General features: G+C 44.9%; 1 protein-coding gene across 3 annotated transcripts in view; it reads left to right on the forward strand.

Moving 5' to 3' along the window:
• The window catches only part of DENND1A (DENN domain containing 1A), a 257,523-nt gene that overhangs the window by 162,646 nt on the left and 69,952 nt on the right, over positions 1-24,925 (forward strand). For all 3 annotated transcript variants that reach the window (XM_032232687.1, XM_032232685.1, XM_032232686.1), the window contains exons 12-13: positions 4,922-5,023; positions 15,282-15,407. In XM_032232687.1, the coding sequence (XP_032088578.1) occupies positions 4,922-5,023; positions 15,282-15,407 (228 nt within the window). The remainder of the gene's footprint in view (positions 1-4,921; positions 5,024-15,281; positions 15,408-24,925) is intronic.

Below are 24,925 nucleotides of genomic sequence, written 5' to 3' on the forward strand. Positions count from 1 at the left end.
GGAGCCTGGGTGGGCAGGCGAGGAATGACTGGGAGGGGAGGGGCAAGTAGAGTCGGTCGAGGTGTCCCTCGATGTGAGTGACATTGAGCTGGCCACACCCACCCAGTCACATGACCACATTGCCACACCCAGCCATTTGGTCATTAGGCACATCATATTAGTGGTCCGCGGGATTTAGAATTATGAATTTAGTGGTCCCTGAGATCCGAAAGGTTGGGGACCCCTGGACTAGAAGACTCCAAGGTCCCTTTTAACAACTTTTTCTGTTATTCTCCAGGAAAATGTAGGCTTTTGCTTATGATGCAGATAGACTGCGCGTTCCTTGAGAGTTAAAATATCAAACCTATCCATGTCTTGTTGGATTTAATTTGCTATGACTGGAAAAGTCTCCACTGAGATGAAGTTAATTGGGAGGGGGTGTTCGTTCAAAGACCTGTATCTGTTTTAGAAACCTACCCCACTTCCCCAAAAGTGGAATTTTTCCCCCGATTCCTTTCTTCCCAAGTTCTCTGTCATCACCTAATCATTCATTCAGCTTACGATTTCTATTTAGCCATCTCTAAAGCAACTTCAAAGGAGCTGGGAAGTTTGTCAGGCACCGCACATGAGAAAGGGGGGGAGGGGTTTCTGCCATATGAATAATGGAAGACTTTTTTTACAGCACTAAAATAGCCATTCAAATTCCGGAAACCTGACGGATAAGCTCTGATAAATTGCCAGGAGATAAGAGCATCAGAGCATCTCACCTTGATCCTTCCTCCCTCCTTTACATGGTTCTTTTTTTTCCGTGGCTGGAGCCAAAATCGGTTTTCCAATCACACCAGTTGCATTTGAAACTGTTCAGATCGGCGATCAATAACGGGGGGTCCGCGAGAAAATTTTGGTGGTCCGCAGAAAAATTATTTGCATTGTTTATATTGCACTAAATCAGGGGTCCTCAAATTACGGCCCCTGGGACAGATACGTGCAATGAACGCTTGTGTTGCTGCAGAGGGTCTCCCCCTTCGGGGTCTTTTTGTGGGGGTCGGAGGGGGGCAGAAATTCCAATTTGGGGTCTCCTTCAGCCTCCTGGTGAGGGGCTTTGGGCGAAGGCTGGAGGGAAGCACCACTGGTGGGGAAGAGCCGGAGGGCCTCGTTCCAGTGGGACGGCATCATGGCCTGGAACTGGCTGACAATCTCAGCCCACTGAGCCTCCAGGCGCCAGCACCTGGCTTGCACTCCCGCAGGTCTTCCCCTCTGCTTGGAAAGCCCATGCTCCTAGTCCTCAGTGAGGTGCTTCTGCTGAATCTCCTTCTCGGTCAGATCCAATTTGAACTGAGCTGTTTTGCCAACTCTTTCTCCTGGGGGCTGCTCAGCTCCAGCAACGGCTTCCTGTTACTCTTGAGTTCCTCCTCACTTTCTGCCATTCGAGTGGTATCATCTACATATCTGAGGTTGTTGATATTTCTCCCGGCAATCTTAAGTCTATAGACCTCACTGTAAGTCTGGGGTTTTGAAGATGTCCTTCAGAGTTAATTCGTGATTGTAGATCAGCTTAAAGGAAACGTGTCCCTGTCTTAGCTACCAGTAAAAATGGGGGGGCATTCTCTGAAGTTCATGATACCTTCTCAATGTCAACATTGGTTGAGTGGTGGAAAAAGCACAGGAGGAGGGAGGGAGGTGGGTGAATGGGCGGAAGACAGAGGCCACCTGCTGCCTGTGGGTCAAAGGGTTTAGAGGTCAAAGATCATGTGCTGCTTAACCATACCGGTCTGTGGAATAGCTCTTTCAGATTGTAAATCAAGAGGGTGATATTAATTAAAGCTTTCCTTAGTGGATCGTAAAAGGAGTTAGCCGGTCTCTATCCTCCTCGTGAGCTACCAAACCAATTTGTTGTTGTTTGCAACTTTCCTGTAGCTTCCAGTTTTCCACAGCCTGCTCGGAGCATTCTCCAGATCATAGAATAGAATAGAACAGAACAGAACAGAACAGAAAAGGGATAAAAGAGGATAGGATAGAATAGAATAAGGAATGGAATGGAATATAGAAGAGAGTAGAGCTAGAATTGAATATAGAAGAGAAGAGAAAAGAGAAGAGAACGGAATGGAATGGAGTAAAATAGAATATGCAGAAAAGAGAATAGAACAGAACAGAGAAGGAAAAGAAAGGAAAGGAAAGAAGAGGGATAGACTAGGATAGGATAGGATAGGATAGAATAAGGAATGGAATGAATGGAATATAGAAGAGAGTAGAGCTAGAATATAGAAGAGGAGAGGAGAGAGTAGAAGAGAAGAGAAAAGAGAATAGAACAACAGAGAAGAAAAGAAATGGGATAGAAGAGGGATAGGATAGAATAGAATAGAATAAGGAATGGAATATAGAAGAGAATAGAGCTAGAATAGAATATAGAAGAGGAGAGGAGAGAGTAGAAGAGAAGAGAAAAGAGAATAGAACAACAGAGAAGAAAAGAAAAGAAGAGGGATAGAAGAGGGATAGGATAGGATAGGATAGGATAAGGAATGGAATATAGAAGAGAGTAGAGCTAGAATTGAATATAGAAGAGGAGAAAATTGAGTAGAAGAGAAAAGAGAATAGAACAGAATGGAATAGAGTGGAATAGAATATACAGAAAAGAGAATAGAACAGAACAGAGAAGAGAAGGAAAGGAAAGGAAAGGAAAGAAGAGGGATAGGATAGGATAGAATAGAATAAGGAATGTAATGGAATGTAATGGAATATAGAAGAGAGTAGAGCTAGAATAGAATATAGAAGAGGAGAGAAGAGAAGAGAGTAGAAGAGAAGAGAAAAGAGAATAGAATAGAACAGAACGGAATGGAATGGAGTAGAATAGAATATACAGAAAAGAGAATAGAATAGAATAGAATAGAATTCTTTATTGGCCAAGTGTGATTGGACACACAAGGAATTTGTCTTTGGGGCATATGCTCTTGGTGTACATAAAAAGACACTTTCATCAAGAATCATAAGGCACAACACTTAATAATAGTCATAGGATACAAATAAGCAATTAGGAAACAATCAATATCAATATAAGTCGGAAGGATACAAAGTTACAGTCCTGCAGTCATAAGTGGGGAGAGATAAGATACTAGGAAGGAAGAGAAGAAGAATAGTAATACAGTCTTAGTAAATAGTTTGACAGTGTTGTGGGAATTATTTGTTAAGAAGAGTGAAGGCATTTGGGAAAAAACTGTCCTTGTGTCTAGTTTTTGTGGTGTGCAGTGCCCTATAGCGTCGCTTTGAGGATAGGAGTTGAAACCATTTATGTCCAGGATGCGAGGGGTCTGTAGAGATTTTCACAGCCCTCTTTTTGACTTGTGGAGGAAGACTAAAAAAGCGGGTTTTTTTTGCAAATCTTGCCAAACTGCTCAATGATTTAAAAAGGACTTTTTTTTGCTTTTCCTTCAAAGAATTCTGCGAAGTGGAAAAGGCTGCAGAATAGGAATAGTCAATCAACTCTAGTTGGATTGATTAATTGATGGTGCCACTTTTTATTTTTTGCCAAGGGGATGAGTCCTCATTGATGTCTCTGAGAGTCAAAGACATGTTTTATCTCTTGGTCCAAGAAGATACATCACCGGTGTCAATTTGAAGGAGCGTTATCTACTTTAAGAGAGACTAAGTGGACATTTATTTCAATCGAGCCGTGGAGTAAAGTCAGGCTGAAGTCTGGAAGAAATTCCTGAGCAAAGAGCGATGGGTTTATTTCAGATTCGCCGTTACTCTCCAAACGGCATAAAGTTTGACAACTCAAATGACACAATGGGTCTTCTTCGCAGGGGAAACTTTTTGGGAACAATTCAAGAGACGAGATTATTATTTTAGTTGTTACATTTAGCTTGTTGGTGATCCACAAACAAGGACCTACCCAAATAGCACTTGAGGTGTTAAATAGGATAGAATAGAATATAGAATAGAAAGAATAGAATACAGAATAGAATAGAATAGAATATTGAATGGAATGGAATAACAGAGTTGGAAGGGAACTTGGAGGTCTTCTGGTCCTAAAAAGAGCCGAGGTGGCGCAGTGGTTAAATGCAGCACTGCAGGCTACTTCAGCTGACTGCAGTTCTGCAGTTCGGCTGTTCAAATCAGTTCTAAGTTGCTTCTCTCCTTGATTAGTTTCCACCCATTGCTTCTTGTCCTGCCCTCATGTGCTTTGGAGAATAGCTTGACTCCCTCTTCTTTGGGGCAGCCCCTGAGATATTGGAAGACTGCTATCATGTCTCCCCTAGTATTTCTTTTCATTAAACTAGACATACCCAGTTCCTGCAATCGTTCTTCGTGTGTTTTAGCCGTATTCCAAGTGTGGCCTCACCAAGGCCTTATAAAGTGATCACGTGATCTTGATTCTCTCCCTCTGTTGATGCAGCCTAGAACTGTGTTGGCTTTTTTGGCAGCTGCTGCACATGGCTGGCTCCTATTTAAATGGTTGTCCACTAGGACTCCAAGATCCCTCTCCCAGTTACTCCTATTGAGTATTTGGTTTTTCTTGCCTAAATGTAGAACCTTCCTTTTTTGACCCTTGAATTTCATTTTGTTAGACAGCATCCAGTATTCTAGGCGCAACGTTGAGTGTTAAATTTCAGCGGAAGACTGAGACGTCTTCACAAATCTGCCATTCAGTAAAGACATACAAGGAAACCCTTTGGAGGGGCGTATCTAATCTAACACGATTAGAAGAAAGCAAACCGCTATGGTTGCTTATTCAGAATTTTTTTAAAAAATATATAACTAACTGAACTTTAAGCTAGGAATCCCCAGGTTGGGTGGATTTGGAAAGATTCATATGTGTATTTGGGGAGAGGGAAGATTCACAGGGAAAATTGGAGACTGCTGAATTTTGGGAAACCGCTAAACAGCATGTGTTGTGGAGGTTTGGGCATAAATAATGACTTGCTTCTCCCCGTTTCATTTTCAGAAAGTTAGAAATATTTCTCTGGATGATGTGGTTATCCTAAATGTGGACACTAACACACTGGAAACCCCTTTCGATGACCTACAAAGCCTCCCGAATGACGTAGTGAGTACACTCATGTTTCTTCCTGGTTCTTTTTCTCGCACGCTCGAAGGATCTTTGACTGGTTCTCCTAAACCAGGGGTCAGCAACCGGCAGCTCTGGAGCCGCATGTGGCTCTTTTATCCCTCTGCTGCAGCTCCCTGTTGCCGGTCGGCTCCACAATTGATAGAGCTTTTGGTTGGGACAGGTAGAGGAAAAAGGACGCCGCGCTAGGAGGAGACTCTATGGTGGGGGAACCGGACTTCCAGTCAGCAGAGGAAAAAGGACGCAATGCTAGGAGGAGACTCTATGGTGGGGGATTGATAAAGGATATTGAGACTCCAGAAAGAGTGCAGAGAAGAGCAACCAGGATGATGAGGAGACTGGAGACTACAACATATAAAGAAGGATTGCAGGAACTGGGCATGGCTAGTCTAGGGAAGAGAAGGACCAGGGGAGACAGGATAGCAACCTTCCAATATTTGAGGGGCTGCCACAGAGAGGAGGGGGTCAAGCTATTTTCCAAAGCACTCAAAGGCCAGACAAGGAATAATGGATGGAAACTGACCAAGGAGAGATTCAACCTGGAAATAAGGAGGAATTTTCTGCCATGGAACAGAAGTTGTGGGAGCTTCATCACTGGAGGCTTTCAAGAAGAGACTGGACTGCTATTTGTCAGAAATGGTGTAGGGTCTCCTGCTTGGACAGAGGGGGTTGGACGAGATGACTTAGAAACCCCCTTCTAACTCTGTTAATCTATATTCAATGGAGCAGACGTTGCCTCCAGAAGTTGTGGGAGCTTCATCCCTGGAGGCTTTCAAGAAATGACTGAACTGGCATCTGTCAGAAATGGTGTAGGGTCTCCTGCTTGGGCATGGGGTTGGACTAGATGACCGACAAGGTCCCTTCCAACTCTTGTTATTCTGTTCTTTTGTTAAATCTCCTCTCCAGATGACTGATTGGAGTGTCTCTAGAAAAAGATCCGCTTTTTTCTGTTGGGAAATCTTCTCCCTCTGCTGTTTTTCTTTCATGCCTTGTGATCAATGTTTGCACTAAATCCACAAGAGGAATCCAGCTTGAGTGGGCAGCGTCTGAAGGTCTCCTGCGTGGTTGCCCTTGTGGGAGGGGGGCTTTTGACAAGAGGTTCACCAAGGTGGAGCTTTATTGGTAGAACGATGTCAGAACCGCCACCGGCCTCTTCTGAGACAGCATTATTCTGGCCCATCAAAACGTACATCCCTCCCATCTTGTGGGGAAAAAAAAGCTAATTGGTTACAATCATCGTTTCTGCTTTATGAAGCATCTTTTTCTCTCCTCACTAGTTTGGTGGTCTTGGACACCATGAGTTTGCTTTTTCCCATCCCTTCTTGGGTTTTTAAAAGTTTTCAAGCGGGGCACCTGAGCACCAAGTTTGTGATTTTTTAAAAATTAAAACGAAAATCCAGGCGGTATTTGACTCCCTTTTTAAAAGCCGCTTGCTCGGCTTCTCCCCAACCCCCCCTCCCAGCCTTCCTTTTTTTGATACCCGTGTTTTGCAAATTCGGTGTTTTTTTCCTTGCTTTTATTCATGTTGACAACTCCAAAGCCATGGATCTAATTAAAAGAAATTCCTCTCGCACCTTCGCTGAACCATTCCATTATGCCGCACTGCACAGATTGCATTTCGAAGCATGGTGATAGCTTAAGCCTGACCTTTCCTCCCCGAACTGCCAAGAGTATAGAAATGTGCTTTAGACACACATGCACGGACAACTCGGATTGGGTTGTGCGTCTCTGCAGCGCCTCTGGGAAGATGCTTGCTCCTTCCTTGCAGAAATTATCGTCCACCTTTGAGGGCAGGGGGCCCTTAGGGAACTCTGCTGTCTTGCAAGGGGAGCTGCTGAAGACATGGACTTGTGGATAACTTTCCCAAGAGTGTAGAACTGTGATGGAGAACCTATGGCATATGTGACAGAGGTGGCACGCACAGCCCTCTCTATGGGCACATGCGCCGTTGCCAGCTGCTCTTCTGGTTCCCAGCGGGCACAGGCACACCGACCAGCTGGTCTTCCCAGGTGCTGGTGCACCAGAAAATGGCCTGAAAAAAGGCAAAAAAAATGGCCCAGAAAACAGCTTGAAAAACTCCCTGGAAAATGTCCTGGAAAACATCCTGGAAAACATTCTGAAAAACAGCCCAAAACCGGCCCAGAAAATGGCCCCCAAAAAAGGCTGGAAAACAGTCTGAAAAATGGCCCAAAAAACAGTCTGAAAAATGGCCCGGGAAACGGTCTGAAAACATCCTGGAAAATGCCCCCCAAATGGCCCGGAAAACAGCCTGGAAAACATCCTGAAAAACACCCCCAAAATTGCCCAGAAAATGCCCCAAAACATACCCAGAAAACAGCCTGAAAAACACCTCCAAAACATCCTGAAAAATGCCCCCAAAACGGTCCATAAAACTGGTCCATAAAACAGCCCAAAAATGGCCCAGAAAATGGCCCAGAAAACAGCCTGAAAAACACCCCCCCCCCCCCGAAAACGGCCGGGAAAACAGCCTGAAAAACCGTCCGAAAAAAACCCTGAAAAACGGTCGGAAAACAGCCCGGAAAATGGCCTTAAAACAACCTGAAAATTAGCCAAAAAACAGGCATTTGCACACCGGCCAGCTGGTCTTTAGGTTTTCAGCTGTGGCTCGTGCATCCATGCGCATTCCGGCTTGGGCACTCGGTGCTGAAAAGGTTCGCCATCACTGGTGTAGAACGTGGTGCTTTTTGACACCTCCTGTTCTCAGGATGGAAAATTTTCAGACCAGATTGTTCTGACTCAGTCTTCGCGACAACCACACCACTCCCTTTTCTTCCTATTTATTCCACAGCCAGGGAGGGGCCAGTCAGCGTCCATGCTTATTTTGCTTCCTGAGCCAGCTCCTTGTCCTCTGTTGTTCTCCTCTCCTATCTGCTCTGTGCGGTAGGCGCATCTGGAACAGGCTCCCAGCTGTTCCTCCTTGCCTCCAGAAGTTGTGAATGCTCCAATACTGGAAGTTTTCAAGATGTTGGGTAATCATTTGTCTGAAGTGGGGTAGGGTTTCCTGCCTAAGCAGGGGGTTGGACTAGAAGACCTTCAAGGTCCCTTCCAACTCTGTTTTTCTTTTTCAAAGTTTTTTTATTTTTATTCTCATATATATATATAGGTATACATTCACATATTTATAGCTCTTATTTATCTTCATTACTTTTACATATTTATTTTCCATGTAAAAGGTTAAAACATACATTCTGAGTTCTTTTGCTTATCATCCCATACACCTATTTTGTATTATCACCACCCGATCTTTTCTTTTCACTCTCCTTCCCTTCTCCATTTTCTTCCTTTCTCCTTTTCTTTCCCTTTCCTTCTTCCCTTGCCTCTCCCCTACTCCTCTCTTCCTCTTCCCCCTCCTACCCCCTCTCCTTCTCTTTTTATCCCTTCCCTCCTTCCTCTCCTTTCCTCTTTCTTCCTTCTCTCTCCTTTCCTCTCCTTCTCTCTCCCTTTCCTTTTCTGTTGTTGTGGTTTTCTCTTCTCAACTCTTCAACAGGTGTATTTTCAGGACGGTATTCCCCCAACTCTGTTTTTCTAACTCCCAGAATTCCTCAGCCAGCTTCTCTTTCTATCCCTTCCCTCCTTCCCCTCCTTTCCTCTTTCTTCCTTCTCTCTCTCTTTCCTTTTCTGTTGTTGTGGTTATCTCTTCTCAACTCTTCAACTGGTGTATTTTCGGGATGGTATTCCCCCAACTCTGTTTTTCTAACTCCCAGAATTCCTCAGTCATTTCTGCACTGGCTGAAGAATTCTGGGAGTTGAAGTCCACAAGTCACCAAGTTGCCAAGGGTTGGAGAGCCTTTGCTTTAGCGGATCTGAGACAGAGACTTCAAATCTGGATCCTTCCGCTCACTTTTGAGAATTTGTCCAAGTTGGTGCGAGCCGAAATTTGCTCAGCTCCCTGTCACAGAATGTTCTTTTGTATCGATGGTAATGAGACTGTCAGTATGCGTTCACCTAAAGCACCGCTCTCTGTGAATCAGAGGCAATTAAACACCTCCGGGATGAAAAGAAGAAGGGTGAGGAAGGTTAAGTGAGACATCCTCTGAAGTACAGGTGGCAGGAGCCTTCTGAGGAGCCTTGAGGATGCTGGAGGAGCCAAGGGTGGCACCTGTTGACAGGTGGGCACCGTTGGCATCCGGGCTGGTGGGGCAAATCGACCCCATCTGCTCTAATGAGAAAAGGGGGAGTATCCTATTAGTATGGTCTCTTGTGAAGTCATTGCTCAACCTGGTTGTCAGGCCTGCATTTATATTCTTTTTAGAATTTTGGCCTGCCACACTTTCTCTTATTTCATTATGCTGTTTCTTTAGTATAGTCGATGGGAGGGGGGAATAGAAGGAGTAGGATTGTGGAATGTATTGTTTTTCATTCTTTACTAGAAGCCAAGGTCATCCTTTGTCTCCGCACTTTCACATCTGACCGGAAGCAGCTGGGTGGAGATGCAGCGTGGAAGAAGAAGATTGGACCATGTGATGGATTGTGGGTGTGGGGACAAGATCATGAACTTTTAACTGGGTGGGATTCTGATGTAATTTCCAGTATTGAAATTAACACAGATGTGCCTAAGATGTCTGCTTTATTAAATTGGAACTTTAAGGATCGTTTTGCCTTGGACTCTGATTTAATTCTGCATGATACTTGGAACGCTGACACCGGTCCGGCTTTGCTTGATACCAGTCTAAAGAAAAAAGTCCATTTGAGGCACGTTTTCCTTTGGGGAAGATAGGGCGGTCTCTCCAATGAGTTGTATTTCCTCCAGCTTCCATGACGTTAGGGTAGGGTGGCGACCATTCCGTTCTGGTAGGGCTGTTAGCAAGAAGATGGGCCACTCGCTTGCTTAAAACGCATCCTCCCTTTGCTTAAACACGGCTGCCTTTCCTTCCTACGGAGTCTTAGGCACTCAAAGAGCGATTTGCACCCGTTTCCCACAGCAAAGAAAACACGGGGAGCCCCCAAACCCTTTTGACAACTAAAATGAAGATAACACTGCATATATTGGGTTGGTTTTTTTAAAAAAACCTTTGTGCTATGACTAAAAAAAGAAACCTATAGCGTGTTGCACTTATGAAATCGATGAACTGCTAAGGAGAAAAGTCATTTTTTAATTTCTGCATGCAACAAAAACATTTTGAACTCCGGGAAGAAAAAAAAGATGGGTCAAAAAGCTCAATAAATGACAGGGCGGCAAGTGTCGCAACATTGGCGGTTGTGGTGCGTATTTTGAGCGACAGGGAGCCGCAACAGAGGGACGAAAGAGCCACATGCAGCTCCGGAGCCGTGGGTTCTAGGAGAAAATGAGAAACAGGTAAAATGGAAAAAAGAGCCGCAACAGGTTAAAAATACTGAGATTCAGAATAACTTTATTGTCACTTGGAATGTACGCTAATCGGCATGTATTAAAATGAAATGTTGTTGCATACCCAAATAAACTCAATAAATACCAAAATAAACATGGAAGCGGTTCTTCCATGATTGACTTCAAAGTGCAGTCCAAAGTATCCTGCTCTTGAGTCAACGTCTTCCGATTTGAAAGCAACAGAGGTATTTCTCCACTTCCGAACATTCATATATATGTATGAGGACCCGGATTGTTGTTGGGGGCAATATGCTGACTCTGTAAATCGCTTAGAGAGGGCTGAAAGCCCTATGAAGCGGTATATAAGTCTAACTGCTATTGATATATATATATATATATATATATGTATGTATGTATGTATGTATGTATGTATGTATGTATGTATGTATGTATATATGTATATATGTATATATGTATATATGTATATATGTATATATGTATATATGTATATATGTATATATGTATATGTATATATATGTATATATATGTATATATATGTATATATATGTATATATATATGTATATGTAAAGGTTCCCCTCGCACATCTGGGCCACTCGTTCCCGACTCTAGGGGGCAGTGCTCATCTCCGTTTTGAAGCCAAAGAGCCAGCGCTGTCCGAAGACGTCTCCATAGTCATGTGGCTGGCATGACTCAACGCCTTCCCACCAAAGATGGTTCCTATTTTCCTACTTGCATTTTTATGTGCTTTCCAACTGCTAGGTTGGCAGAAGCTGGGACAAGTCACGGGAGATCACTCTGTTACGTGGCGCTGGGGATTCGAACTGCTGAACTGCCGACCTTTCTGATTGACAAGCTCAGCTTCTTAGCCGCTGAGCCACTGGGTCCTGCACACCAAGACAATTAGACACAAGGACAGTTTTTCCCGAACGCCATCCCTCTGTTAAAGAAATAATTCCCTCACCACTGTCAAATTGTTCACTAAGGCTGCATTAGTATTGCTATTAGTCTTCTCATCGTTTCCATCACTCACCTCCTCCCTCTTATGACTGCAGGACTGTAACTTTGTTGCTTGTATCCTTACGATTTATACTGATATTGATTGTTTCCTGATTGCTTATTTGTACCCTATGACTATCATTAAGGGTTGTATCTTATGATTGTTGACGAATGTATCTTGTCTTTTTATGTACACTGAGAGCATCTGCACCAAAGACAAATTCCTTGTATGTCCAATCACACTTGGCGAATAAAGAATTCTATTCTATTCTATTCTACTCTACTCTATTCTACTCCGCTCCACTCCACTCCACTCCACACTCTATTCCTATGATTATTACTAAGTATTATATCTTATGATTCGTGACGAATGGAACTTTTCTTTTTATATACACTGAGAGCTTCTGCACCAAAGACAAATTCTTTGTGTGTCCAATCACGCTTGGCCAATAAATAATCCTATTCTATTCTACTCTACTCTGTTCTGTTCTCTTCTGTTCTGTTCCGTTCCGTTCTGTTCTCCTTCCTTCTTTCCTTATCCTATTCTATTTTATTTTACTCTACTCTATTCTATTGATACTGATTGTTTCCTGATTGCTTATTTCTACTCTATGATTATCATTAAGTGTTGTGCCTTATGTTTCAAGTTTCAAGTTCAAGTTTAATTTTATTTATAGGCTGCCCAATCCTGGAGGACTCCGGGCGGCTTACAGAGAGGGGAAAGAAAAGAAATAAAATAAAATAAAAATAAAATAGACAAATTAAAAAACAACACAGATACATTCATTTCAGTCGGGGCTGGACCTCAACAATGAGGTCAACAGCCCCAGGCCTGCCGGAATAGCCAGGTCTTGACAGCTTTTCTGAAGGCCATGAGAGTGGGTGAGGTTCAGATTTCTGGGGGTAGTTCGTTCCAAAGGGTCCGGGCAGCCACAGAGAAGGCTCTCCTCCGGGGAGCTGCCAGCTGACATTGTCTGGCTGATGGCATCTGAAGGAGGCCCACCCTGTGGGATCTTACCGGCCGTTGGGAGGAGTGTGGCAGTAGGCAGTCTCGCAGGTATGCTGGTCCTAAGCCATGCAGGGCTTTAAAGGTACTAACCAACAGCTTGAATTGCGTCCGGAGACCAATAGGTAGCCAGTGCAGCTCGTGGAGGATAGGTGTGACATGGGTGTACCTAGGTACACCCAATATTGCTCGCGCGGCTGCATTCTGGACTAGTTGCAGTCTCCGAACGCTTTTCAAGGGTAGCCCCATGTAGAGCGCATTGCAGTAATCCAGCCTTGAGGTGACAAGGGCATGAGTGACGGTCTGGAGTGCCTCCCGATCCAAGTAGGGCCGCAATTGATGCACCAGGCAAACCTGGGCAAAGGCTCCCCTGGTCACAGCCGACAGATGGTGTTCCAGTGTCAGCTGTAAATCCAGGAGGACCCCCAAATTGTGTGCCCTCTCTGAGGGGCGTAAGTTTTCAACCCCCAGGATCAAGGATGGACTATCTGGGCTGTCTTTCGGGGGGAACATCCATAGCCATTCAGTCTTGTCGGGATTGAGCACGAGTTTGTTTACCCCCATCCAGATCCTAACAGCCTCCAGGCACCAGCACATCACGTCCACTGCTACACTGAGCTGGCACGGGGCAGAGAGATATAATTGTGTATCATCAGCATACTGATGATACTTAACCACGTGCTATCGAATGATCTCGCCAAGCGGTTTCATGTAGATATTGAATAGGAGGGGGGACAAGACTGAACCCTGCGGCACCCCATATTTAAGGGGCCTAGGGGTCGATCTCTGTCACCCGACCAACACCGATTGCGACCTGTCAGAGAGGTAAGAGGAGAACCACCGTAGAACGGTGCCTCCCACTCCCACCTCCTCTAACCGTCACAGAAGGATACCATGGTCAATGGTATCGAAAGCCGCTGAGAGGTCAAGAAGCACCAGGATAGAGGAATGTCCTCTATTCCTGGCCCACCAGAGATCATCGGTCAGTGCGACCAAAGCGGTTTCTGTGCTGTATCCAGGCCTGAAACCAAAGGAGTCTAGATAATCTGCTTCATTCAAGGTCCGTCGGAGTTGAAGCGCCACCACCTTCTCAACAACCTTTCCCAGAAAAGGAAGGTTGGAGACAGGACGATAGTTCTTAAGAATAGCTGGGTCCAGAGAAGGCTTCTTAAGGAGGGGCCTTACCACCGCTTCCTTAAGTGGCTGTGGGAAAGACCCCTCCTGTAAAGAAGCGTTCGTAATCATCTGGAGCCAGCCTCCTGTTACCTCCCTGCTGGTCGAGACCAGCCAAGAGGGGCACAGGTCCAATAAACAGGTGGAGGCACTCATCTCTCCCATGGCCTTGTCCACTTCCTCAGGGGTGACAAACTTGAACTCATCCCGGAAAATCTGACTAAGACTCTCCCTCGCCATCTCAGCTGGTGCTGCCCAAATGGAGTCCAGGTCCGCCCGAATCTGAGTGATTTTATCCGACAGAAACTGAACAAACTCCTCAGCTCTTACCTGCAGGGGTTCCCCCGCCTCCTCACCTTTTAGGAGGGAGCGGGTCACCCTAAACAGGGCGGCTGGGCGGGATTCTGTGGATGCAATAAGAGTGTAAAAATATGTACATTTTGCCGCCCATATCGCCACTAAATAAGTCCTAATGAAGGCTCTTAATACTGTTCGGTCAGATTCGGAGTTACTGGCCCTCCAGCATCGCTCTAGGAGTCTCTTTTGGTGCTTCATCTCCCGGAGTTCCTTGGTGAACCAAAGTGCCCTCCTGGATCTACTGCTGCGGAGAGGCCGCAAAGGCGCAATCCGATCCAGGGCCTTATGATTCTTGACGAATGTATCTTGCCTTTTTATGTACTCTGAGAGCATATGCACCAAAGGCAAATTCCTTGTGTGTCCAATCACACTTGGCCAATAAAGAATTCTATTCTTTAAAAGAAAAAGAAAAGTGTCACCTATAAAACACTTTACAAAAAAATTTTCCTTATAGGCTTTGGCCATTGTCAGTTTACAGTTCCTATCCCAAAGTTTTTGCCATTTATTGAACAACCCACCCACCCCCCAGCCCTATCACAACAAGCTTCCCCATTTTCTACTTCTTCCCATCAATTGCAGCAAAACCACTACGTGGTTTTCTCTCTTTTTTTGTAAAAAGTTTTTTATTTTTTCTTTCAAATTTATTCTTAGATATACATTCTTATAATTGTTATTTAACACATGTCAATTCATATCATTTTCCCGCCTGTATATTTACATTTTGATATTATCTTATTTCCCCTCCCTCTATTTTAATCATGCGTCATCTGGGTATTTATTTCATGTTTTGTTTCTTTTTCTTTCTATTTATATCTTTTTTCAAGCCACTCATAAAATCGCCCCCCCCATGTCCTTTAGTACACTGATTCCTCCTTGTTCTTTATTCTCAATGTCAACCTGTTCATTTCTGCACAATCTAATATCTTCTTTATTACTTACCATTCCGATGGGATTTTGTCTGCTTTCCACTTTTGTGCAAATAAAATTCTAGCTGCTGTTATTATTTGTACAATCAAATATGAATCTTCTTTACTGTATTTCTCTGGCAGAATACCCAATAAAAATATCTCTGGCTTAAACTCTATGGGTTTATGTATCATTTTCTCTTAACCATGTTTGTATTTTGACCCAATAGCTTTTTTCATCCCTACACTTCCACCACATATGACAATACGTTCCTGGCCATTGGTGACATTTCCAACGTTTAGCTGATTTATCCTTAAACATTTTTGCTCATCTTTCAGGTGTCATGTGCCCCATCTGTAAAACATTTTATATCAATTCTCTTTACATGCTGTCGCCATTGTCAGATGGTTTCCTCTTGAGGGTCTTCCAGATAGAAAATGCTTCCTTCTTCTTCTTCTTCTTCTCCCAGATCTCCGCGCTGAAGAGCCGGTTGAAGAAGGTCTCCATGACCACAGGAGATGGAGTCGCCAGGGCGTTCCTCAAAGCCCAGGCTGCCTTTTTCGGGAGCTATCGAAACGCCCTGAAGATCGAGCCAGTAAGTATGAAGGGCAAATCTCTTAACGTTGACTAGATGTGTTTGTGTGGTGCGTTTCTTCGCAACTCAGTAAAATGTCAGGCATGAGCATCGTCTCTCTGGTAAACCATGTAAAGAAGGATTCTCGGCACAATCGAAGTTCAATTGGATTGTCGTGTCTTCTTCAGCACGTTGTCTGGAAACCTACTGTATTTTTCAGAGTATAAGACACATGGGCGTATAAGATGCACCAAGATTTTGAAGAGGCAAATTAAAAAAAAGTTTTTGCACTCTGATGACGTCCCGAAAATGGCCCGTTTTTCGTGAAAATGCGCCCATTTTTTGTTTAAAAAGGGCATGCATAGCCTTTAGGAGGCTTATAGAGTGCTCCTGGGGGCTGGAGGGGGAATGGCCCATTTTTCGCTCATTTCTATCCTCCCCGGCCCCCAGGAGCACCCTATAAGCCTCCTAAAGGCTATGTATGGCCATTTTGGTGAAGGGAGCAGGGTTTTGGGAGGCCAAAAATGCTGTATTCAGTGTATAAGATGCACCCAGATTTTCAGCCTCTTTTTTGAGGGAAAAAGGTGCATCTTATACTCTGAAAAATATGGTACCTCTTTTTCCGGCAGGTGACTTGCCACCTTGTGGGATGAGGGCAACTCTCAGGTTGCCAATGACACCTCAAATAAGGCTAGTCTCTCATTGTAGGTTTTTTCCCCTTGAAGTGAGTATGGTTATACACCTTGAGTTTGATTGCGGTGGATACCAAGAGGTTGTTATTGTCTCCAACAATTGCCTATTGTTATTGTTTGTTCTTCCTGCTCTGCTGGTTTTCATCCTCTGTTGGCCATCCAGACATGCCCTTGCAAGGTGGCAACCATATTAGGATAGAATAGAGCTGGGCCTTGGAGGTCTTCTAGTCCAGTCCCCTGGAAGAATAGAATAGAATGCAGAGTAGAGTAGAGTAGAGTGGAGTAGAGTAGAGTAGAGTAGCATAGAATAGCATAGAATAGAATAGAATAGTGGAGTGGAGTGGAGTAGAATAGAAGAATAGGAGTAGAATAGAGTAGAATTAGAGTAGAATAGAATAACAGAATATAATAGAATAACAGAAGAGAAATTGGAATAGAAGAAAAGAGAAGAGAAAAGAAAAGAAATCAGAACATAGTAGAATAGAAATAGAAATAGAATAGAATAGAATAGAAGAATGTAGAAACAGAATAGAAATAGGAATGGAGAGTAAAGAATGGAGTGGAATGCTTCTGAATAGAATAGAATAGTTGGAAGGGCCTTGGAGGTCTTCTAGTCCAACCTCCTGTCCAGTCTCTTCTTAAAAGCCTCCAGTGATGGAGCCCCCACAACTTCTGGTGGCAAGCTGTTCCACTGGTTAATTGTCCTCCCTGTTAGGAAGTTTCTCCTTAATTCCAGGTTGCTTCCCTCCTTAATTAGCTTCCATCCATTGTTTTTGTCTTACTTCTCTGATGCTTTGGATAATAATTTGACACCCCCCCTTTTCTTTGTGGCAGCCCCTCATATACTGAAATACTGCTATCATATCCCCCCTAATTCTTCTTTTCTTTAGACTAGCCAAACCCAGATCCTGCAGCATATCGGTATATTTATTAAATAAATTAAAGTAAGAAATAATTGGATCATTGAAGGACTAACCTGCAATTGAAATACAAGTGTGGTTGTGTTTGATCGCTCTTGCCATTGGGAAGAGGACATTTTATGGTGGTTTAATTCAGAGGTGGGATTCAAAAAATTTTACTACCGGTTCTGTGGATGTGGATTGATGGATGTGGCAGGGGAAGGATACTGCAAAATCTGCATTCCCTCCCCACTCCAGGGGAAGGATATTGCAAAAACCCCATTCCCTCCTGATCAGCTGGGACTCGGGAAGCAGAGAATAGATGGGGGCAGGGCCAGCCAGAGGTGGTATTTGCCGGTTCTCTGAACTACTCAAAATTTCCGCTACCAGTTCTCCAGAACTGCTCAGAATCTGCTGAATACCACCTCTGGTTTGATTGTGGGAATGGGAAGGAATTAGAAGGAAGGAAGTTGATTAGGAGTTGGCTCTGTTGTGATGGATGGATGGATGGATGGATGGATGGATGGATGGATGGATGGATGGGTGGGTGGATGGATGGATGGGTGGATGGATGGATGGATGGATGGGCAGGCGTTAAGAAGAGGAGGGCAGTGATGGTGTAAGTAAATTGGAGCCCTGTGCACACATTTGCTCAAATTTCAGAGGTGTTTTTGCTGAGTATTGGCAGCTCACATCCAGTCTCTCCTGGTGACTCGTGTTAATGTCAGGGTTCCAAATAGCATCCAAAAGTAAACCAGAGTCCGAGGCAAAATATTGCTCAAAGTTCCAATTTATTAAGAGAGCCACATTGGCGCATCTGGGAAAACCCGAATCTGAAAGCTTCCCAGTTTTCCCCATCCAGTTGAAAGTCCAAGATCTTGCGCCCACACCCACAAGTCCATCCCATGGTCCAATCTCCCACTGCCATTCTGACAGCTTCTGCCCATCCAGTTCTGGTCAGGTGCAAAGTTGCAAAGACAAAAGATGACCTTGGCTTTCTAGAAAGAATGTTGTTATGGCTACATTGCATCTAACTCTGTAAATCCCCCCTCCCATTTTCCCACCATAGAAAAGGCATAGCAGAATAATAGAAAGTGTGGCAGGCCAGAGATCCAACAGAAAAGATGGCTGCAGTCCTGACACTCCCCTCATCCAACTGGCCTTTGGGGGTCTCTTTCCCAAAGTCTCTGGTGTAGGGTCCCCTGCTTGGGCAGGGGGTTGGATTAGATGACCTACAAGGTCCTTTCCAACTCTTCCAAATCCTTTTCTTTTCTTTTTTGGCCCTTGGGAGTGAAGCCACTCGGTAAATACAACCGTTTGCATATTGTGGCTTCTTTTTTTTTAATTGTAATTTTTTTTTTTTGTTAGCTGTGAAATGCTAAAGGTTAAAAAGATCTTTCAGGCAGCCTTCCACGGAAACAGTCACTTTAATTGCTTAATATTGTGGCATTTTAAATATTTATAGCCGTATCACATGCTGGAGGACAGAGGCAGTGGGCAACTCTAAACTCCCCCACCCCCCACCCCTGGTGGGGAGGGAAAAGGCCCATTGTGCTTGCCTCGAGCACCACCTGGTGGTCAGTCATGGCCCACGATGTGGGATTCGGCAAAGACTGGAGGGGTTTCCCTTGCAGGCAGACCCAGGTGGTTGTTTAGAAGACGGGCAGGATCTGCAATCTTGGAGACGTGGCATGGAGAAGTCTATTGACTGTCCCTGTCAGGCCTTTGTCTAACAAACTCAGATTAAACCATTGGATGTGATCCTGGCTTGTCCAGAAATCCTATATTAAAGTTTTCGCTGTGTTTTCTTCTTGCTGTTAGTTGTGAAATCATGTCTGACCCATTGTGACCCCATGGACCACGTTCCTCCAGGCCTTCCTGTCCTATACCATCCTCCAGAGTCCATTTACGCTCACGCTGACTGCTTCGGTGACTCCATCCAACCATCTTATAGTTGTTTCTTCTTCTTCTTCTTCTTCTTCTTCTTCTTCTTCTTCTTCTTCTTCTTCTTCTTCTTCTTCTTCTTCTTCTTCTTCCTCTTCTTCCTCCTCCTCCTCCTCCTCCTCTTTTCTCCTTCTCCACTATTCCTTCTCCCTCTCCTTCTCTCTTCACATTCTTGATTGTTCTTTTTGTTGTTAGTTGTGAAATTGTGTTTGACCCATCGCGACCCCATGGACCACATTCCTCCAGACCTTCCTATCCTCTCCCATCCTCAGGAGTCCATTTAAGCCCATGCCGACTGTTTCAGTGACTCCATCCAGCCACCTCCTTCTCTGCCATCCCCTTCTTCTTTTGCCCTCCATCTTTCCCAGCATGAGGCTCTTCTCCAGGGAGTCCTTCCTTCTCCTTAGGTGGCCAAAGTCTTTGAGTTTCCTCTTCAGGATCTGGCCTTCTAAACAGCAGCCAGGGTTGATCTCCTCTAGGACTGACTGGTTGGATGGCCTTGCAGTCCAAGGGACTCGCAGGAGTCTTCTCCAGCACCAGCGTCCAAAGGCCTCCATTCTTTGGCGCTCAGCCTTCCTTATGGTCCAACTTTCACAGCCATCCATTGCAACTGGGAAAACCACACCCTTGACTAGATGCACTTTTGTTGGCAGGATCTTCTCCTGGGGAGGATGGTTTCTTTGTCCCTCTTTCCATCCCTCAAAACCATCTCCAACAAACCTTGAGGGTTTGGTCTTCTCCTGTCTAACTAGCTTTTATGTCTTTACCTGCCATCTCCTACCATGATCTTCTCGTCCCCTGGCGACCTGCTGCCCATAATCCTTGATTCAGAAGGGGATACCTTGGTTAGTGGGGAGTTTGGTCTTCATAGAGAAGACTCTGTGTGGCTCTAGGCTAAATGGGAGAGGGGGAACCGATAGGGACCTCCAGCTCTGAGATAATGGCTTGCATTCTGACCCAGCCTTAGCAGAAGCAAGAAATGGACTCCTTGTCCCAATGCCCCCCCCCCTTTATTTATCTCCTGTGAGTTAATGGCATTCGCCCACCAAAAAGTCCAGGCAATGATCCTTCAAACTGCAATAACAGACCTTATCAGTTCCTTGCAACAGCTGATGCGCGAAATGCAATGAGCAAAATCTTCAGAAATACGAACTGTTGGGTTTTTAAAAAAATTTTTTATTGAATGCAAATTAAAACATTGGACACTGTGTAACCGTCCTGGCAAAGTCTTTGCCATACATACTAGAATATAAAGTTATGCATTCTAACCCCCCAGGGCTTAATTACATTTGGTCTATTCAGTATGTACAAATATAAAAATACCGCAATTCCAACCATGTTGCTTTGTTTTCATCTTATACCTTTTCACTGTTACAGTTTCATACACAATTCTAATCTCCATTCTGTAAATCTTAGTCATTGCTTATTTTGGGTCTTTGTTCCAACTATGGATAAAATTTGCCCCAGAGAAAGACGAACTGTTGTCTCCTACAACCACCAATCCCCATTCCTTTTTATTCCCCAGCCAGGGAGGGGCCATTCGGCATCCACGTGTGCTTTGCTTCCCAGGTCGGCTCCTTCTCCTCCGTTGTTCACCTCTCCTAACAGCGCTGTGCATGCATGCGTCTGGAACAGGCCCCAGCTGTTCCTCCTCCTCCTCACTTATCTCAGCCTCCAAAGGCAGCTGCCTCTCTAGTGGCTGGGAAACGTCGGACAGCCCTGGCTCTATCTCTGCCTCCAACATAGAGCCCTCATCCGAGCCTTCCCCAGGCTCCAGAACTGGCCCAAGTTCCTCCCCAACCTTCTCATTGTCCGAGTCTGGCACCAGCTCCGCTGGCAGCTGGCGGGCCACAACAGCTAGCAAGATGTTCTGAAGGACACAATGTTTCTCAAAAAAACCAACAACAGCCTGTTCTCTGCCTAACATGGTTTCCCAGTGCTTCAGTTCCCACGTGGGGGTAGGTGAGATCTGGCTACCTTCGTCCATCATCCTGTAATGCACGAGGTTTGATTATTGCAAGAGGCTCCTTGGAAGTCTGTGTTAGACGTTCAGGGCCTTGGTTGCTGTTTAACAACACAACCGTGTTCCCAGCTTTTATCCCCGGGGCTAATTTGACTTTAAAATGACTGTTATAATTCTTTAATCCTCGCGATTTTATACCTCTCTCTCCACAGGATCCCACTTTGGCTGTTATAGTCAGTGAATTTTAACATCTGTGCCATTTTTACTGCGTGTGTCGGATGGCACACAGCTCCAAGGAAGGCACTTTCTGCTGGGAGGGCTCCCCAGTTGACCTACGGCGAAGAGCCTGCTCAGTCCTTCGCATAAGGGCAACCTTTCCATGTGCTTTTAGTTTCATTTCTGTAATTATTATAGAAGGCAGACATTGCCTAATAATCCTCAATATTCATCTTCCTCCTCCATCATCATCTTCATCTTCTCCTTCTCTATCTTCTCCTTTTCTTTCTCCATATCAGCTTCTGCTACTCTTTTCCTTCACCTTATCTTCTCCTTTCTCCTCTTTCTCTTCCTCGTCCTCCATTTTCTTCTCTATCTTCTACTTTTCCTTCTCCATATCCATCTTCTCCTTCTCTTTTCCTTCACCTTATCTTCTTTCTCCTCTTTCTCCTCCTCCTCCTTCATTTTCTTCTCTTCTTCTTTTCCTTCTCCATATCCATTTTCTCCTTCTCTTTTCCTTCACCTTATCTTCTTTCTCCACTTTCTCTTCCTCCTCCGCCTCCTCCTCCATTTTCTTCTCTATCTTCTTCTTTTCCTTCTCTATATCATCTTCTCCTTTTCTTTTCGAGAAGGTAAAGTGAAGAAAAAGATAAGGATAAGATGAATATGGAAAAGGAAAAGAAGAAGATGGAGAAGAAAATGGAGGAAGAAGAAGTGAAAGAGGATAAGATAAGGTGAAGGAAAAGAGAAGGCTCGGACGAGGGTTCTTTGTTGGAGGCAGAGAGGGGGCCGAGGCCATCTGGCAGTTCTCAGCTGCCTTCGGAGGTAGACAGCAGTGAGGCAGAGGAACAGCTGGAGCCTGTTCCCAGTGTGCGCATGCGCAGAGCTGCCAGAAGAAAAGAACAGCTCAGAAATCAGGGTCGACTTGGGAGTAAAGTCATAGGTGGAAGGTGATTGGCCCCTCCCAGAGGAAACAAAAGAGGAGCAAAGGGGAATGGTCTTTTTCAGGAAACAATCCGTTCAGTCATTAGATTTGTTTCAGGAGTGTGAAGATCTGTCCGTGAATCTCGGAGACTCTGTGCCCAGCCTTTCCTTGCACAGCCCCTCATATGGAAAATATTTACATGGCAGCTTTCCAAGCTAGATAAGGTCTGTGGTCATAAATACTCCTTTGAAAGACTGTTTGCCAGGCCTTGGCTGAAGGTGAATGAGAGGAATTCACATTCATTTAAGAAAAGGAGTTTTGTCAGGACCAGGACTCTGCCTCCTGCTTTTTGGGGAAGTCTAGCTCCGAACACCCCCTCCCCATTTTCCCACAGCAGAAAATGTGGTAGGCCTGAAGGCCCATCTGACTTTTCAGAGAAGATTTTATTCTTTCAAAAATGTTCCTTCACTTCTGCTGAAGGGATTTTACCTGAAACGTATAGTAAAGAGAACACATACTTAATTAGCCGCAGCTAGAATTGTATTTGCACAACATTGGAAAAGTGAAGAGATTCCTACAGATGAGAAGGTGATTAGGAAGATATTAGAATATGCAGAAATGGACAGATGAACGCTGGCGGTTAAGGAGAAAGAACAAACTGATTATTATAGGATATGGGAGCTATTTTATCAATGGTTAGGGAATAAAAACGGAAGTTGGAAATAAAAGAAGGTTAAAATGTTCCTTCAGCTCTGGAGGGCTCTTGGACAACTGAGGCAGGCCATTGGTTGAACTCAAGGAGTCTCAACAGACTGGAAGGGACTGGATTTAAGGGGCTGGAAGCTCAAATACATGGTTACAGGAATTCATCTAGTTGAATGAACACGGTGGCTCGGTAGCTAAGACGCTGAGCTTGTTGATCAGAAAGGCTGGCAGTTCGAATCCCTAGCGCCACGTAATGGAGTGAGTTCCCATGACTTGTCCCAGCTTTCTGCCAACCGAGCAGTTCAAAAGCACGTAAAAAAATGCAAGTAGAAAAATAGGAACCACCTTTGGTGGGAAGGGAACAGCGTTCGGCATTGAGTCATGCCGGCCACATGACCACGGAGACATCTTCGGACAGCGCTGGCTCTTGGGCTTTGAAACTGAGATGAGCATTGCCTCCTGGAGCCGGGAACGACTAGCTCGCATGTGCAGGGGAACCTTTGCCTCAGTTGAATGAAAAGAAAGACTAAAGGTGGGCACGATCGCTGTCTTCCAATATTTGAGGGGCTGCCACAAAGAAGAGGGGATCCACCTGTTCTCCAAAGCATCAGGACAAGAAGCAACGGATGGAAACGCATCAAGGAAAAGCAACTGTAGAACTCAAGAGAAATTTCCCGACAGTTAGAACAATTCATCAGTGGAACAACCTGCCTCCAGAAGTTGTGAGTGCTTCATCACTGGAGGTTTTTAAAGGGCCGGAAGTGGCCCGCAAAGCCCTCTCTCCAGGCACACCAGCCGTCGCCCATTGCCCTTCTGGGTTTTGGTGCCAGCTGCTCTTCCCATACATGGGAGTGCTGCAAACCGGAAGAGCAGCTCTGAAGCTGAACTCCCAGTTCCTGGTACGTCTTCATGCGTGCATGCGTGCCAGAACCCAGAAGCCCAGGTGACCGGCCTGCATGCGCATGCTGGAATCTGGAGGCTCAGCTTCCTGGCGCATACCTGCACGCCAGGGAGCTGCTCTTCCAGTTTCCGGTGTTCCCTCTCTCTCTTCCATGCATGCTCCCGTTTTGGCACTTGGTGCTGAAAAGGTTCATCCACACTGGTTGGACAGACAGACAGACAGACAGACAGACAGATAGGATTTCCTGCTTGAGTGGGAGTTGGACTAGAAGACCATCCATTCTGTTATTTTCTTAAGGCTCGTGAAACAAGCTGCACAACTCCTTTTCCCCAACTTCGGTTGGGACTCCGGCTTCGCCGTGCCGTAATTGTCATCCCATCGCAGGCAGAGGTGGCGGGAAGGATGCGCCAAGCTGCCTAATGATAGGGGACACCTTCAACTGGGGAAGGGCTGGGGCAGGTGGCAAACCTCCCCCATTGACAGGTTGGTGGAATCGTGCTTCTTAAAGGAGCTGCGTTCATCTGAGCTGGAGAAGGTGGGTGGAGAAACGCTAATTGAATTGCTTTCCCTTCCCCAACGATCTGGCTGGATCTTGCAGGGAGTGAAATATGCATTTTGCAAATTGGAGCTGCGCTGCTCTCTACTTAAAATAAAGCGCCTCTGTCGGGTGCAGCAGCCGCGAGATTTATGCAGGGAGCAATTGGAGAGCTGCTTCAAATTCCAGGCAGCGCTGGAATTTCCTGGAGTCACCTGAAGGTGCATTATGAAGTAAATGCTTTTTATGATAATTGGATCCTCCATTGCTGTCTTCGCTCCATATTATTATCGCTATTGTTGTTGTTATTATGTGCAAGACAATTAGCACATCACAGAGGCTTCACCTGGTCTCCTTTTTGCATATCTCCAACACTGGTGTGTGTTTGTTTGTTTCTCTGCTTTAAACTTCGTTATCAGCTGTGCAGATTTTGTATTTAAATGGCCCTGTTAGTTGGGGAATATTTATATCTATATCTACATCTACATCTATCTATAGATATCTATATGCATATATCTACATCATCTATCTATAGATCTATATCTATAGATAGGGATGGATGGATGGATGGATGGATAGATATGTAGGTAGGTAGATAGGTAGATAGATATGGTAGTTGATGCATGGATGGATTGATAGATAGACAGATGGATGGATAGACAGACAGACAGATAGATATGGTATTTGATGGATGGATGAAGAGAGAGAAAGAGAGAGAGAGAGAGATGTTAGTGGATGGATGCATGCATAGGCGGATGG

This window comes from Thamnophis elegans, chromosome 16 (assembly GCF_009769535.1).
Source record: "Thamnophis elegans isolate rThaEle1 chromosome 16, rThaEle1.pri, whole genome shotgun sequence".
Taxonomy (NCBI): Eukaryota; Metazoa; Chordata; class Lepidosauria; order Squamata; family Colubridae; genus Thamnophis; species Thamnophis elegans.